This window comes from Macrobrachium rosenbergii, chromosome 22, assembly GCF_040412425.1.
Source record: "Macrobrachium rosenbergii isolate ZJJX-2024 chromosome 22, ASM4041242v1, whole genome shotgun sequence".
Taxonomy (NCBI): domain Eukaryota; kingdom Metazoa; phylum Arthropoda; class Malacostraca; order Decapoda; family Palaemonidae; genus Macrobrachium; species Macrobrachium rosenbergii.
In genome coordinates, this window is record NC_089762.1 from 31624576 (window position 1) to 31641990 (window position 17415).

Below are 17415 nucleotides of genomic sequence, written 5' to 3' on the forward strand. Positions count from 1 at the left end.
GGCTAAAATAAACATTTTCATCCTTTAGAAAGGATGATGAAGAAGAATAGAGCCTCCCGATCTACTTAAGTCTGTAGGAATACGGTTTCTACTAAACGCCTTTTAATCCAGCTGATGCTGATACCCTTTCACGGCCCAGCGCTCTGTCACTGAGCTACGCACTTACTTTATTATTCTCTGCCAGCCTTATCGCGATGCTATAGTGACATGAAACCAGTATCACTCCCACAGACTGGCATGTAAGCCTTGCTAGGGTTTCATGTGCCGACCGCAGCCTGCTACAGAAAACCACAGCCTAGAGGGTGTCGTGAACCAACAAACACATAGCTTGTCGACTTAGCAGCTTACTTGCATTTGTATGTGTTTATGAATACAAGTATGCGTGTCAATTTTAATCGGGTAAAGCAAGACATTGACAGAGTAAATGGCCAAGAAAGGAAAAGGAATAATGGATTTTAGGGGACATTAATTATCCACGGGTGATTCATTTGTTCGATGTTTCGCGTTACAGGACGAAATTAAACATTTTAATATTTGTACACAACTTATTCTCCCAGTCGGATTAACAAAACAGATCTCTTAGCATTACAGATAATAGATCCTGCAGCATGATTGTAAATTGATATTCTACAGTATTGGCACTTTTGTTTTAAGGAAGACTAGATTGGTACTGGACCATATCTGTAAAAAACTTTAACTTTCGCTGAATAAGCTATGTAAATTATTTATATGTAATTCTCGTAATGAAATGCAATTTCTTTCGTTATTAGTAATTATTTGCATATTTATTTAACGTTATTAGTAATCATTTACATACTTATTTTTTCACAGAATTCCACCATTAGTCTCAGAATATATTTATTTTCTAGTTATTATCAAGAGGATTTTCTAATAACCACGGCATATTAACTACTCTATGTAACACACACACTCACACGCATATATATAGCATATATATATATATATATATATATGTATATATATATAAATTATATATATATATATATATATATATATATATATATATATATATATATATATATATATATATATATACATGCTGATTTCAGTAGGAGAAAATAATTATCACCACGCTTTTTGCAGGTTGTATAGGCAGCTTCACGACTACGTGAGTGCAGGAGGTGCAAGTTATTATGAATTTATAACGGTCATTGAAACGCGGCGATACCACCCTCAGTTTTGTATACAATAAAATCTGACGGGTTTGCGCAGGATGAGTTTGCAAGCAAGGTAGGAAACCTTTTGCTGAAATGGTACAGGAAATATACAAACTTTAACCAAATGCTTCTACATATCTAGTGAAATAGAAGAACAGACAATAACGTTTTCGTCGAATTTAAAAGAAGTACGACTGACTTCTTCCTTCTGTTCGTGGTATCTCACTCACACAGGTCTTCAGAAAAGCAGTCCTTTCTAGAGCGGTTATGGAAATGCGTGGCGATGCAGATCTCTCTTCTATGGATGGAGCAGGCTTTACACAGGTATTGTTGTCTGTATTGAATTCTTTCTTGATGAGTACCCTGTTCAGCAGTTTGACTTAAGAAAAGAAATTAGACTATGACGTAAGATTCAAAACGTATTTTCCGATTGTCTTCAGAAGCGCAGATATGAATGACAGTATGTGAATAGAATAATGAAAAAAGTAGGCCAGTCACTACAAAATACTCAGCTAAGGTTGTGTTTCCTATACGGTGTTCTTAGTATTAAGGCAGAAATTCAATTGAAAAACTGTGAAGGTGAAGTGATGTATAAAGATGAGACTAAACTAGCATACGTGATAGACTGATAACCCAGCATTCGACTGGAAAATCTGGAACGTACTACGTATATATGAGCAATCATAAATTCAATACTGACCAGCTAAAGAGCATGTTGTTTATGTTGTGTCGCTGTTAAATACACGTATATATATTTACGTACTTTTTGTTAAGTGAATGTTTCTTTATTTGTTTGTTTAAGCTTTGGATTTTTTCATCACTGACCGTGTTTTTTTTTTTCAAGAGAAAATTTTGCTGTTATATCAAGGTTTTCGTATGACTTATTCTAAGCTAATATATGCGTACACACCCACACAGATACGCACACACACATGTTCTACTGTATGTAGTATACTTGAACAATACCTTAAAGGCAAAATATCTTGTACTATTATTCAAGTATACTACATGCTGTAGAACAAAAGATTACATACTCAACTTTTCAAACTACAGCTAAGATTGGAACGGTATACACACACACACACATATATATGACTATTTATCACATCACCGTGATTCATATACAATCAGAAAGCTACAAACGTCCTTTAATATCCAATTCACTCTACCTCCAGAAGTAATATATTTTCATATATGTTACCGAAGGGAATTTTAGGTGATAATAAGTCCACCGTCCGTGGGGTCGAACCAGCGACGGACGAGGAATCAGGACTACAGTGACACACTAACCAGTCGGCCACTGGTTGGTGTGTCACTGTAGTCCTGATTCCTCGTCCGTCGCTGGTTCGACCTCACGGGACGGTGGACTTATTATCACCTAAAAATTCCCCTTCGGTAACATATATGAAAATATATTACTTCCTGGAGTAGAGTGAATTGATATTAAAGGACGTTTGTAGCTTTCTGATTGTATAACACACACACACACACACACACACACACACACACACACACACACACACACACACACACACACACACATATATATATATATATATATATATATATATATATATATATATATATATATATATATATATATATATATATATATTTTAATAACCATTTAATGTGTACAAAGTTCATTACATTTCAGGTAGCTATTTTTCAGGTCAGGAACAGCTGTCTAAGATTAACTTAGGTGCTGGATAAAACAAGGAAGGTAAAGGAAATTAACAAGGATTATGGAGTTCTTTAGTTTCTCTTTTAAGTCTCCTTCAAACTTCTTGTTAAAAATGAGGTCTAGAGTGTATGGACATCGGCTAAAAGTAATATTATTTTCCTTTGTTATCTGTATTTGAAGTTAAGTGCACAAAAAAGAGCACTATTATTTTGGCCAGTTCTAACTGAATATTTTGTTTTATTTTGACTTTTACCGCAATTTCTTAATTGACTGATCCAAATAAAATGATTCCAAATCCTTACATGGAATTTTGTAAACAGTGTTACTACTGCGGTCGGGACAATTCCTTTCAAGCATGTTTTTTTACAGTGTTGTTTTATGAAAATATTACATGTACAGTGAATATTTTCAACCATGATTTTATGAGCTCAGAGCCGATAAGATAAGGCAAACAGAGGGTATTCTTAGGTAATTTTGTCTCCTGACACAAAATTCTCCCCTACCCTCTTGACCAGGACATCCAAAAAAATGGCGTGGCCATGGGTTCAAGTCTTTCACCAATTCTAGCCAATATCTTTATGGAATGGTTTGAAAAGGAAGAGGTGGGCAAAGTAAATAAAGGGAACTTAAATATCGTAAAATGGGTAAGATACGTTGATGACATCTTGATCATTTACAAGGGAGAAAGGGAAGATCTACACAAGTTTTTAGAAAACATAAATAAACTAAATGAACACATCAAGTTCACATTAGAAGAAGAGAAGGAAGGAGAAATTCCTTTCTTGGATGTCCTGGTCAAGAGGGTAGGGAGAATTTAAAATTCAAGGTATATAGGAAGAAGACACACACCAATTCATACATACATAGGTTCTCCAGTCATAGGAAAGAAATAAAAATAGGATTAATGACAGGGTTGGCCATCAGGGCTTATAGGATTTGCAGTCCCGAATTTTTAGACGAAGAGTTGGATTACCTGAGGGAGAGTTTTAGGAGATTAGGCTACCCTAAGTATTGGTGGGGAGTGGGCACATATCAAAGCAAGGAAAAACTATTTTGGGAGAGGAAAGGATTGAAAAGGAACATTTGGTAGGAAAGAAAATAATTACAGTTCCGGACAACAACTCTATTGCACCCATCAACAGGAAGCTAAATAATTTCAAATTGATAGGCAGCTACAAAACACCATTAGGAATAAAATAGTTAGAAACAAAAAGTCGGTAGAGGGGAAGAGATTAGAGGGGGTTTATATGGCAGCGTGTCTAGACTGTGAAGAAGGGTACTATGGCGAAACTGGCAAATCATGTAAAGAGCGAAGCAAACAACATCTGCAGAACATAAGGCATTATAATCAGACGTCGGCAGTTGCCAAACACTGTTGGGAAAATGATCACAGAATAGACTGGGAAAATATGAGTTTTCTGTACAGGAACACCAACAAAACATCTAGACTGGTTGTAGAGAACGCCTTCATAACTTGCGCCAACAACACGATGGCAGGGAACACCGGAAACGGCTTTGAAGACAGCATATCTAGAAAAATCATATACTCCACAGTAGCAAGGAAACGAAGAAAAAACGCAAGAGAACGCACGGAAAACGGACATCTGGAACCAGGGATCAGAGAAAGACCAAGGTCAAGAGAGGGTGGAGGTCACACAGGAAGAGCTAGGCGATTATAGGATTAAAAGTACCCAGCACACAGATATAAATACAGCCGGACTATGCGTTTGCTCATTGTACGGATACTTGATAATGTGGACTGTTTGTCCAAGAAAGCTTGTAACTTTTTGAATAAAAACTCCATTAAATACCATCCAGTTTGAATGAGGTCCTTTTAGTAATATATATATATATATATATATATATATATATATATATATATATATATATATATATATATATATATATGTATGTATGTATGTATGTATGTATGTATGTGTTTGTATATCGCAGGAAAATTTTGATTGCCAGAATAGTAAGAATGAGATATATATATATATATATATATATATATATATATATATATATATATATATATATATATATATATATATATATATATATATATATATATATATATATATATATATATATATATGCAAGGTGTCAAAGAAACGAGCAGGTAAAAGTTACTGCTACTTTATTACAGATCCAGGCAGCTTATATAGCGGCCGACTGACGCCGGCCCACGAGAGACAATGGAATTGACTGTGACCTGAGGTCGAAACAATAAACAATAATATACAGTGAACGAGTACAAATTACAATACAAAACATACAGAGCTACAATATGGATACAGTCTTGATGCCTGTGAATGAAGAAACATGTGATACACAATGTGTGACATTTGTATAAATACGCATAAAGTAAAAATGATTAAAATGCGTGACCTGGCACGTTTTAGGCGTGACTAATTGAGCTTGAAGAAAATGGGAAGTCACCAAAGAAAACAAGCTCAGCGGAGACTTAATTAATGGCGCCGCCGAAACACTATCCTGGCGCCGATGTGGTGACTTTACATATATATATATATATATATATATATATATATATATATATATATATATATATATATATATATATATATATATATATTGTACGGATACTTGATAATGTGGACTGTTTGTCCAAGAAAGCTTGTAACTTTTTGAATAAAAACTCCATTAGATACCATCCAGTTTGAATGAGGTCCTTTTAGTAATTCTACTAATGCACAGAACAATTGTGTATGTGATAAAGTTAATATATATATATATATATATATATATATATATATATATATATATATATATATATATATATATATATATATATATATATATATATATATTATAACGTTAACGTAGGCCGCAAATGTAACCTGCCCATCTCTAACAACAAAAGCTTAGTTTGACGTGTATATGCTGCAGCCTGAGCAGTTCCGGTTATAGGCTGCTTTGACAGCTGATATGATGTTTGAGTAAGCTTGTGGTTGGTCATTATTTTTTACCTATAAATGTTTATCTGATGGTTATTTTTGCGCTAGACTATACTTATTTCTGAATTTTTCTTGATAATCTTGCAATTTCTTTCTTTATTTTTATACTAAAGAATTTTTAGGTGGTGTAAGCACGGAATATGTAGAACTAGTTTGCTTTACTTACAGAGCATAGATGACGAAGCTGTCATTAAAATTTGAAATACTTTCGGAAGTTTAAAAACGGCACCACGTTGTATAACGCAAATATGTCAGTACCTTGTTGCGGTATTTGTATTAAAAACATAGAATAAATTTTAGAGTTTGCTCTTTGTTTTTTGTCTAAGGTTCACTTAGGCATCGTGTCCGTTTAAGGTTGTGATTCCTTTCGATATTGTGCATATAGCCTGTATTGAACTCTCTAATCTCATCAGTTCCTGCCCTTGCAGTTGCTTTAGATAATTTTAGTAACTTCCCAGCACTAGGCAAATGGCTTTGACCGTTTTATACTGAAATCATGTCTACGTTAAAATTCTAAGTTACAAGCTGTATGAATAGAAGACCAGGTACTGGGTATCAATGACAGAATTTTCTTTTTTAAGTCCAATGAAACAGCATATTGTTAAATCGGAAATAATCCACCTAACCAACGTAAATCGTATAGATAGTTTTGGGGATTTTTCCTATCGTTTTTATTTTGAAGGCCAAGGTTGAATGCAGAGGATGAACTGCTATCAAAGTATAACATTTTCTAATGACTTTTCGTAAGGTCCCCGTTCCATTAGTATTCATTTTCTTTTACTTCAGAATCCGTACGTTTTCTATCTTTTGTAAAGGGCTACCTCACTGATAATGCCGTGAAGTATTGCGCATCCAAAGAAAACTGGTAGTTCTAATTCACGTTATAAATAGAAAAAGATGGTTGATTGCCATTATAGACCTATTATCGGACGTGAAAATGTTCATGTGCTGTATACAGAATAGCCTAGCAACAAACAATTTATGTACTTTATTTTTTTTAGACATATTAATAAAAAAATTTCACTATTCTTATCAATGTTCCTGTTGTTAGGTTTGGATTTCTGGATAGCGAACTATAGAAAACTGTAAAAATAGGTATGAACTTAAGTTATCCAACTCATATATTGGAAACTTGTTACAATAAAGACGTAAAATTTTTTAAAAAATAAATGTGACAGGAAGGAAGGCATACTTAAGAACACCTTTTGTTCTCTTCATTTCATCAGGGTTGAGTCAGTCAAATTATTGAAAAAAATACTGGATTTAGATATAATATTTTTGTTTAAAAACACGTAAAAAATATACTTGTAAGAAACTATCTTCACCAGAGTAGCAACATTGTTTATGAAATCCCGTGCCTGGGCTGTGCTTTGTTTTATTCGGGCCGGAGAAGTAAGAAATTAGGTGACAGAATAATCAACATAGATTTTCAGTCAAAGAAGAACTCTTCGTTTTTTTGCATCTCACATCGGATTGGCCCCATAGTAGCCCCAAGGTGTGAAGATATTGGTTCTAGAGTTCTCCCAGAATCTGCATTAATACTGATAAACAAAGGAATATAATATGATTAAGCCTAGATCTATACACCCTTGACTTCATTTTGCAGAAGATGTTTGAGGTAAATTTAAAAGAGATACTTAAGAATCTTGGTAATCCTTTTTAATGTCCTTTGTCTTTCTTTAGTTTATCCAAGTACAGTACTTGAGTTAATCCTAGACAGCTGTTCCTCACCTGAAGCACTTTCCTAAAACGACCTTTGTATTTCATGAAAATGTTTTATACCCCTTTAATCTTTGCTTTTGTTTGTAAGAATGAATCTCTGTAATCTTTTGTTCTGTTGCATGTAGCTTGAAAATGCCTTAGAAAAGTGAGGGTGGAAGAGACTATGCCTTGGGAAGTAAGAATATTTCAGACTGGTTTTGGATAAGGAGAGCGTGATTGCACTGGGTGACGTAGGTGCAGAAGTTGGTGATAGAGATATTACGTAATAGTAGGTAAGTCCTTTGGAGTGTAGTCAGGACGATGGTTGAATTTAAGTGGTTTAAAAAAGCGTTTACTGTGCATGGGAAAAAGAAATGGAGAGGTAGGGAGTTTATAAAATGTTTTTTTTTTTCATATTTAGCAGAATGGAGATTAAGGTGGTTGACATATATACTTAAATCTTTGTTTTGCTGAAGCACAAATGAATCTGAAAGGTAGTTTTAGTATTAGATGTGAGACTGATAAGTAGGAAGTTCGAAAAGGACGCATCTAGAGGATGAATGAAGAAGTTAAAACTGAAAAATACATAAGGCAAAAGACAGTAGCTGATATGGGGTCTGAAAGGTTCAAAGATTACTCTTGTTGGTAAAGAATGTTCGTGTACAGAGGGGCTTGAGAAGAAAAAAATTAAGAAGCACGGATGGTGTAATAGTTAAAGGACGACACGGGAAGGCAGAACAGTTTTTGAAGTATTTGCAAGCCACAAGACAGACGTTTATAGAAAAAAAACACAAGTGTAAGAATACGCAGTTATGCAAATTGGAAAGGGCAAATGGACAAATAAAGAGAAATTTGAAGAAATTGATGAGAGAGAGAGAGACAGAGAGAAAAGGTGCTAATTTGAAAAGGTTTATGTGAACTTGTTAATGGTTTTGGAAAGGGGGTAAAAAGTGGAAGAATAATAAGCATTGGCGTTTGATGTGAGTATTTGTTATAAATGTGAAATTATCGTCCTTTTATGTAAAAAAAAATGGAGTGGATAGTTGCAAGTTAGTAGCAGTGAGTTTTACATGAAAGTGCAACTTGTGTGATACTGTGCAAATTGAAGAGCAACAGGTTGGTATAAAATTTGGTCTGCAGAATGGAACTGCGTCCTCCTTGGCGGGAAAATATTCACAAGGAGGAAATGACGAGAGAAGCAAAGACACTGATAATGAAAACAGAAAAAAAATGAGTGTTTATGAATGGTAGCATGTCATGCTGTCCACAGGACGTAGGAGCATATTCATAAGATTGAATACCACGTCAAATGAAAAACAGATATTCCTTAAAAATACTGTAATTGGAAAAGTAATGGGAAGTTTTCTCTTCGCTACTCCGAAACAGCTGTTGGAAATATTTTATCCATAGCGTAAGGTAGAAACATTTGGCACCTCACTCTGGAAGCTGCTAATTATGTTCGACCGAGGTGCTGAATGCTTGAATTTGTGTATTTATCCTTTTGTACGTTGGGAATGCGAGTGAAGTTACATTCACACACATTTTACACACAAGCACATTATAAACACACACACACACGCATATATAAATAGGGAATGGTACATATGAAATCTCGTAGAGTTTATTTGTTAATTAAATGTCTGAAAATTATCCAAAGTTTGTCTAATAATATATTTCGCTTTTCCCCAGTCCTCCAAAAATGTATAAAAGTATAGGATGACAAGAATAATATCCTTAATTCTTGAATTTTAAAATTTAGTGTTTGCTCAGTAAGTTGAATATTTACCTTTCATAGTAGAAGAAACTGTTTTATTATAAACAACATTTTGACCAAAACTTTAGTTACACGAACCTTCTTCTCCAACCAGTACAAAGTTAGTGTGAGGAACATGATTTTCAAACTCACAGAGATCTGAAAACCATTTAGAGACTTTCTCATTAGCTGCATTGTCAACAAACTCCAGGGGTCGAATGAAGCTCCTAAGATTACCTGTTAATCCTTTTCAGAGGGTCGGATTTTCTGAGTGCACCTTTGACTCAGCAGAAATGCTGTTATTGTTGTACGTTAAACTGGCCTTATGCCAGTACGGATTCTTGCTCCTCGAGCATCACGTAATGTAGACACCCTGTTGAATATGAATTCGTATAAAATGCAAAATTTATATTGGCAAGAAGGAACCCGCGCACAACGTGGTTAAGCGAGTCGTTCTAATAGTTCAAGCCTTCCAAATTCTTTAAAAATCCTGTGTGAGAGAGAGAGAGAGAGAGAGAGAGAGAGAGAGAGAGAGAGAGAGAGAGAGAGAGAGAGAGAGATTGTGGGCTAGGACACAAAAACATCCTTTTCGCAATGGGCAAAACATTCCCTGTACGCTTTTGTGTCCCTCTCGCCTCGCCTCGCATCGCCTCGCATCCTCTCGCTCGGCCACTTGGCATCTGTTGTGTTGTTCTTGCTTTCGTAGCCCCTCGTGACTCCGACGAGGTAAACATTGCCAAACGGAAATGTGTTCGCGATCTTGCTAACAGCTTTAGCTGGCGTGTTTTCATCCTCTGTGTTTTCTGCATTCGAAGTCTTTTCTTTTTCTTCCAGGTATCCTTTTTTAGTCACGGTGGTCTTTCACGTTTTATTCTTATTTTTGTAGTTTTGGTTTTAAAAGTGACGTGAGTCCGGTGGCCTTCATTGAATGCCATTTTGTCCTCTGCTGTTGTGGAGAGCCCGCCTGGGACTATGCCAAATATCCTCTGCAGCTGCCCTTCTCTGCTTTTTTTTCTTTCTCCTCCATTTGTTTATTTTCCTAGCTTTGGTTACATAACCCGCGTTCTCTTTATGTCCTTCTTCTTATAACTGTAATGATAATCAACTTATCTTCTTTATTTCATGTCTACAGTCTTTTCCAAGCACGCGTATCACCTCGGAAATTCGTATTCGTACGTCCCGTTGACTGTTTCGTTTTGGCAGCTGTAACGGCCATGGCTTTCCGATATGACAGTTAATATATTAATATCAACCATATGTGTAAATTACACTGGTGTTGGGTCAGTGGGGAGTATCTGGACACAAAAATAGCGGGAAGCTTGAGAAACAGTTTTGAATTTTTATTTGTAGCTTTATTAAACAATAATGGAGCTTTAACAGGAACCAATTACTTAAAGGTATTAATTAATGGTATGGACAAGGATATCAAACAACAGCAGGTCTTAAACCTTTTGGGCATGTCATGCTATGCGTTTCGACGACGTCGTCTATCGTTTGACTAAAACACTGTTTGATTAAACATGTTTACCAGGTAGCCAAACTATTCAAGAACTTTAAAAACCTAGTAAAAAGAGAAAGAAAAATGAGATACTACCAAAATCTGAGACTTTCAAGAGTTTAGCAAATAATGATACTGTGTGTTGTAGCCAATCAAGATTTAAATGAAAACTTTTCAACTTGACATGGCGTGGCAACTTTAGGTGATTTAAACTTTTGTGAATTTCGGAAAGTCAAAGTTATCATTACGCCATAAAATCAAGATCTGCAACTCATCTGCCTGGGACAATACTAGAATGCTTCAGTATCGACGAAAGTAAACTTCTCTGGACTTTCACTGCTTGTGGAAATAGTCCCCTCACTGCTAATGCTAAGCCCGGTAAACCAGGCTCTCCGTAACATCGCCATTGCACAGAAACACTTGTGATCCTGTGTCCATGATGTTTAGAATCCGGGATAAGACTATTCTAAATCACACTGCAGAACCTGGCTCATTAAGTCATTGCCTTGAGACTTGTAACTGTAAGACTGATTTTGATATACTGACAATAGTCAAGAAAAGTTCCAGGTTAAGTTTCATTATCAAAGCTTCCTTGTAGATTCACAGAATCAGATTTGTGGGTTAGGCTGGAGCAGGGAAAGAAGTCAAAACTTGAGAAAGCCATAAAGGAAAATGAATGCAATCAAGATATTAAAAAGGCGTAGAGATTCCTTGAATATATGATTATAAATAATCGTTTCTCTGGTTCCGAAGTAGACAGGCCTTTTATGCTTTTTTTTGGAAAAAAAAGGTCGTCCTGGTATTTAATCTACCAAAAAATCTGCTGTTTTTATTTCCTGAACTAGATAAGTCCAAAATCATATGATCACAGAAATAGCTATTTGTTTATTAACTTCATACAGACAGCTTGCTGTCAATCACCGTAATAGGTATTTGACGAATCTTAACGGAAACCTAAATCAAACAGATTACAGTTCATTTATATGCAGATGACACTCCAATCATTTTATCGATATTTTCGTTCAGTAGATAATTTCTGTTCAAAGTATTCGCAGTTCACGCAGTCGCTCCATGCGAGCAACAAATTGACAAGTTGTGATGCTGAAACCATTCCGAATGCCTCAGTTAAAACATTTTCCTCGCTGACGGGAATGTGGACGAAGGGGAAAAGAAAAAAAGATCAAATAAATTCTACGAAACCTCCCCCCAACAGGGATCAAGGACATGTCCAGCTGACACTATCACATATTATAGTAAAAAGGACTTGTCCTAGCCTTCTCGCTTTAAGGCTGGTTGTTTTTTTTTGAAATTACTGTCCATATGCATTCATTGGTTTAGATTTAAACAGTGTTTCTCAGTTAGATTTTTCAGGGCCACAAGGCAAAATTTGAAAAATGGGGGCCATGGGGGCGCTCCATTTTGAAATAAATCATGTGAAAAGAACAATGCAGAATTTGAAAAACTTGTGATATTTGGCTTTCTAAAGGTAATTGCCTGAACCGTTTTGTTGCACTTTGGGACAGTGTCATCTCTTTCTTTAGTGGGACAGAACTTGGACAGAAAACTTGTTGATGCAAAGAGTGACATCTTCTCTACCTGTCTGAGAAAAGCTAAATGTTCTGAACAAAGAGCTTCAAGGAAATAACTCCACCATGTTTTCCTGCAAGGAGGCAATTACTACATTTAAAGGGAAACTCAAGCTGTTCTGGTTGAACCTTGGAAGACGAGAGTTTGCACAGTTTTCCTTCCTAGCAGTTATATCCACCGATCTGCTTGATGATGACCTAGCAGTGTATGTTGACCATCTGAAAAAGTTGCATAATGATATGGACACTCGCTTCTCTGACCTACTCCAAATGACTGTGCCACACTGGTTTGTGGATCCCTTCATTGCTGATGTATCTGAAGTTGATGTCACCCTACAAGAAAGTCTCATTGAACTTCAGAATAACACAACAGCTCAAGCAAGGTTCAAGCGTGGAGGACACCAGAAGCTGTGGATGAATCAAGATGTGTATAAGAAGTACCCAATACTCTGGAAAGATGTGAAGTTGCTTACATCTTACTTGGTTGAGACTGGTTTCAGTCGGGTGATGTACCTGCTGTCAAAGACACGAAATCGCCTTGACATAGAAAAAAGAGGCGATTTACGTCTCTCTCTGACAGCTTTCAAGCCAAACATTGACAAGTTGGCAGCCTTGCATCAGTCACAGGGATCCCACTGAAACCTTTCAAGATAAAGCCAATTGTACCTACATGTATTCCTTGTTTTTTTATTCCTTTTGTAAATAGATAAGTGTTCAAATAAAATATTTTTCCAATTAATATTGGTATTTGATTCATGCCTGAAATTAGTGTTTTGAGTACATGGTACTTTTAGAACCATTAATATACCTTCCCTAGGCGTATTAAGGTGATGGACGACGGAAGGCGGGTGTGTGTGGGGTAAGAACTCAGAGTTGGCATGGAGGGGCCACAACAACTTGCACTGGATTGAAGGGGGCCACCACCAGAAAAAGGTTGAGAAACAGTGTTCTAAAGTTTAGAATATGTTTTAGTAATTTGTTCTAGTATCAAAAAGTTTATTCTCCTCCTCTCGGATAGCCACGTAGCATCAGTTCGGAACCATTTTAGGTCTTTGGAGGTTAAAAAAATAAAAATCCAAAATTGCTCTGTATAATGACCTCTTCAGTCCCTCTTCCTCATAATTATAGCATACTCACCTGCTTCTGGTTTCCCAGGGTGTTGTATCCTTTTACTTTTCAAGAGGCAACTCCTTAGCTTTCGGTGGCATTGGGTCCCACTGCTTGGTATACCTAACCCCTTCCCCCCTTTTTAGTTTTCTGTAAAAGAAAACAATTTTGCTGGCTTTGTCTATCCGTCAGCACTTTTTCTGTCCCTCAGATCTTAACAACTACTGAGGCTAGAGGGCTGCAAATTGGTATGCTGATCTTCCACCCTCCAATCATCAAACATACCAAATTGCAGCCTTCTAGCCTTAGTAGTTTTTATTTTATTTAAAGTTAAAGTTAGACATAATCGTGCGTCTGGGAATTATATAGGACAGGCCACCACCGGGCCGTGGTTAAAGTTTCATGGGCCGCGGCTCATGCAGCATTATACCGAGACCACACCGAAAGATAGATCTATTTTCGGAGGCCTTTATTATACGCTGTACAGAAAACTCGATTGCGCCGAAGAAACTTCGGCGCATTTTTTACTTGCTTTATTATTTGGCTTAAGAGATCGTGGTGGATACTCAGGCCTGCCACTCCCTTGACTTTTGACATCACCGAACCCATCTGACATATTGCAGTCCGTAAAGGAATGGGGATTGATATGACAGGATCTTGAGTGAGAGTGATAGGTCGCCAGCTTACCATTAGGAAAGGAGATATGACAGATACGTATGATTCAATTTTGAATGTCTGTCCTTCACTGTGCGTCGGGTCGTTTTAACTCTAAGTTAATATGTTTACTTTTTGCACGTGCTTTTGTTACTTTGCATTTGATTTTGAAAGCAATGTTCACTATTGCTTATTATATCAGTCAAACCTTTAGGTATTAGTGTATAGGAGGAGGAGGAGGAGGAGGAGGAGGAGGAGGAGGAGGAGGAGGAGGAGGAGGAGGAGGAGGAGGAGGAGCAACTTAACTACAAAGGAAGCGATGCGTCTGCCTCTTAAAGGAAGTAACGTGCGAGTAGGATAAATTTAAGTAAGGAGAGAATTCCAAAGTTTGACAGTAGAAGAAAAAACCAGTTACTGGTGCTTGAAAACAGAAGATTATCGATTTCCACAGGGTGAGTTTGGAGAAAGATGGCCTAGCGGATGACATGAGACGCCCTGAGAAGAGGGAAAATTCTACTCTTGTTTTCAATAGAACAGTGAACGAAATATTACCCATAGGAAAGATAAAGCACGCTATGGTCCCGTATAGACAGGAGTGAAGCGGAAAGTTAGTTTTTCAGGTTTACAGAAGCATTGGTTGTTTACCCATCCAGAATTATAACAAGTTTGTGTCTTAATTATGCTGGAGAAGGTGGTATAGAAGTAGAAAAGTTTCACATCTTGCTCCTTTTCCTTACTTTTGTAACCTGACTCTGAAAGTCAAAGAAGGCAAAGCATCAAAAGTCAAGCAAGGATGAGAGATGATTTTGAAGGGCAAAGTTTACTGGTTTGTGGGTGGCCAGGAACAGTTTAATTGAGAAACAGTACATAAGATGGGAGCTGATACTAATGTGTAAGGTTAAGAAGGCACTTTGTGTACAGTAGTCACCGGACAGGAAAGTTTAGCCAATAACTCAGCTGTCATCTATTCTGATGACTTCGGTGAAAATTATAGCCACACTCTATGTAATTTTATGTCCTGAAATAGAACACTGATATCCTTTTAGCTGTGGTTGGGTTCAAACGGAATTGGGGTAGATCACACATCAAAAAATGGCTGGATATCTAACAGTATATATTTAAGCAACACTGGCTATTATCAGTATGTGGACGGGTTAACAGTAAGAAATGTCTGAGATTTCCACCATACAGTTGATACTGTTCATCGTGCAAAGACACACATACTTTGTTTTCCTTACACTGGAAAAAGCAGACACTAGATAGTGGAATGATGACAGATTAAAAAAAAAATTGTGCACCAAACCTAAAATTTAAAATATCTCCGCAAACCTAAGGGTAATTTAAATGAAATATATCTAGATTCAAATAAAACTCCTTCAATTTCAATAAAATTTTCACACAACAATAATTAAAGGCTTTCAGATTCACTTGAGTACGCAAGTGAATTAAAAGGGTTTGGCAAAAAAGTAACAATAACAAATCTTGTGCCAATGCATATAATTGTAATAGATCTTATATGTAAGGGGAAAATAAAAATTAATGAAAAGAAAACATCACGCCATCAAGGATTCTTTGAGAATTTCCAAGAAAATAAATAGTGCTTAGCAGGAGAGAGTGCTGGTAAATATCGTAAAAAAGGAAGAACACATAAACTCGTGTCAAAATATCGAGGAAGTGGCTTAGACGTGCTGGTAAATATCAACTGTAAAAAGAGAAGAAGAGCTGAATTGGTGACAGATTATCTTGTTAAGTAAAGAGGAAAAATAAAAGCTATTTTTCTAAGTACTGTCAAGTAACCTGAAGGTCTTGTTATAACCTTTAAGGTGAAATGAACTGCAAGAAGACGCAGCAGGGTATACCGCACAAGTTACGTAAGGCGCGAAGCGTTAGGCTAAATTCTCGAGTTCTGACGAATTCGAAGAAAAAACAAAGGCATGCATTCCAATGAGAGTGTTTACAGTGGCAGCAAAACACGTCAGGAAAAAGTCGTCAGAACCATTTGAGCGTTCAAACAAGTTTGATTTTTTCATGCGACCTGCGTCTGTGCATTGATTTTAGATTGATTTTATTATTCCACCATGGATAACATAAATTGATCAGCCTTGTGTACGAGAACAGGTGTTTGTGGGATATGAGAGACAAAAATTACCATAACAGAGATATTTCTGAAAAGTGGGAAAAGATTGATGAGCAGATTTTTTATTTTGATGTGGGGTTAACTTTTAAGTTAAAAAGTAACTGGGACATAATTTACTATTACAGAATTTCTTGCATTTTTATCCGGTAAATGATGTATAATATTACTAAATGTTTTTAGTAAAGAACTCTTTGCGTATACAGACAGTGGTTTTTGCGGCTCGGGCTTCGTGTTCAAAGCCAAAATGTTTACAGTCTGTCATTACTGAGATTTTTTTTATAACCTTCCTGATTTTAGGTCTTTCAGTTTTTCCACCATTTAAACAATAACTTTATTAGGGACTTTCAAGAAAAAATATTGCTCAAGTTCATCCATCTTTTGCTGGACGCGGCAGAAACGTAATGACTATCAGAATATCAGAAAATGCATACAGTGTAACGTTCTGACGAGGGTTTCGACGTATTCGTCAGAAGACATTTTCGTCAGAATTCGCATCCATAGTAACCGTAGCCTAAACATACTTGTGTTGGTGTGTCATTCATGTTATCCAGCAGTGCTTTGCTAAATCTTACAAAAAACATGACCCTAACAAGTACTGTTAGCAGGAATGGTTCTGATTGAGGCTGGCTGGATGGTAATATTTTTCTTCGTTCCATGGGGAACGTTCTTGCATGAATACGTCAAAAAAAAAAAAGGCGTAAACAGCATGGCTTCCGTAACACTGTTTCATTCTTTTTTAAGAAAGTCTTTGCTCCCACGTACTTCCTCACCAATGCGGTATTTCTCTTTAGAGTGGAGGTCTCCAGAAGATTATACTCTTCCACGCTTTCTGCTTATGTAGCCATACACAAACACACAGCCATTGATCCGAAAAATAATCAAGTCTCATTTTTTCTTCAAAACTTTGCTCCAACTTAATTGTTATTTGGATGAGTCCATTTTATAATAAACTAAAAATTTCGAATTATGTTGCCTAGGAACCAACGAGAAAGTGTATATATTTTTTGTTAGTTTAGGGTCGTATGAAAATATTGAAAGTAAAATTCAAAATGGTCAGATATCTTCCAGAAGAAATTGCCAAAAGGGGACCATATTATCTGAGCTTCACAGACCTCTAACAGACTAGGAAAGCTAATCCA

The 17415-nt window shown here is 36.3% G+C and overlaps 2 protein-coding genes across 3 annotated transcripts in view; both read left to right on the plus strand.

Moving 5' to 3' along the window:
* LOC136850711 (protein FAM50 homolog) overlaps positions 1 to 7834 on the plus strand; it is a 55428-nt gene extending 47594 nt beyond the window's left edge. For both annotated transcript variants that reach the window (XR_010856699.1, XR_010856698.1), the window contains exons 9-11: positions 1105 to 1251; positions 1413 to 1502; positions 7688 to 7834. The gene's annotated coding sequence lies outside the window, so the exon portion shown is untranslated. The remainder of the gene's footprint in view (positions 1 to 1104; positions 1252 to 1412; positions 1503 to 7687) is intronic.
* Positions 7835 to 12444: 4610 nt separating this feature from the next.
* Positions 12445 to 13017, plus strand: LOC136850449 (protein FAM200C-like). The gene has a single exon (XM_067124026.1). The coding sequence runs from the start codon at positions 12445 to 12447 to the stop codon at positions 13015 to 13017; it is 573 nt and encodes a 190-aa protein (XP_066980127.1).
* The last annotated feature ends 4398 nt before the right edge of the window (positions 13018 to 17415 follow it).

Coding starts and splice junctions, on each gene's coding strand:
- LOC136850449 (XM_067124026.1), top strand. CDS start 12,445: ATGTTTTCCTGCAAGGAGGCAATTACTACATTTAAAGGGAAACTCAAG.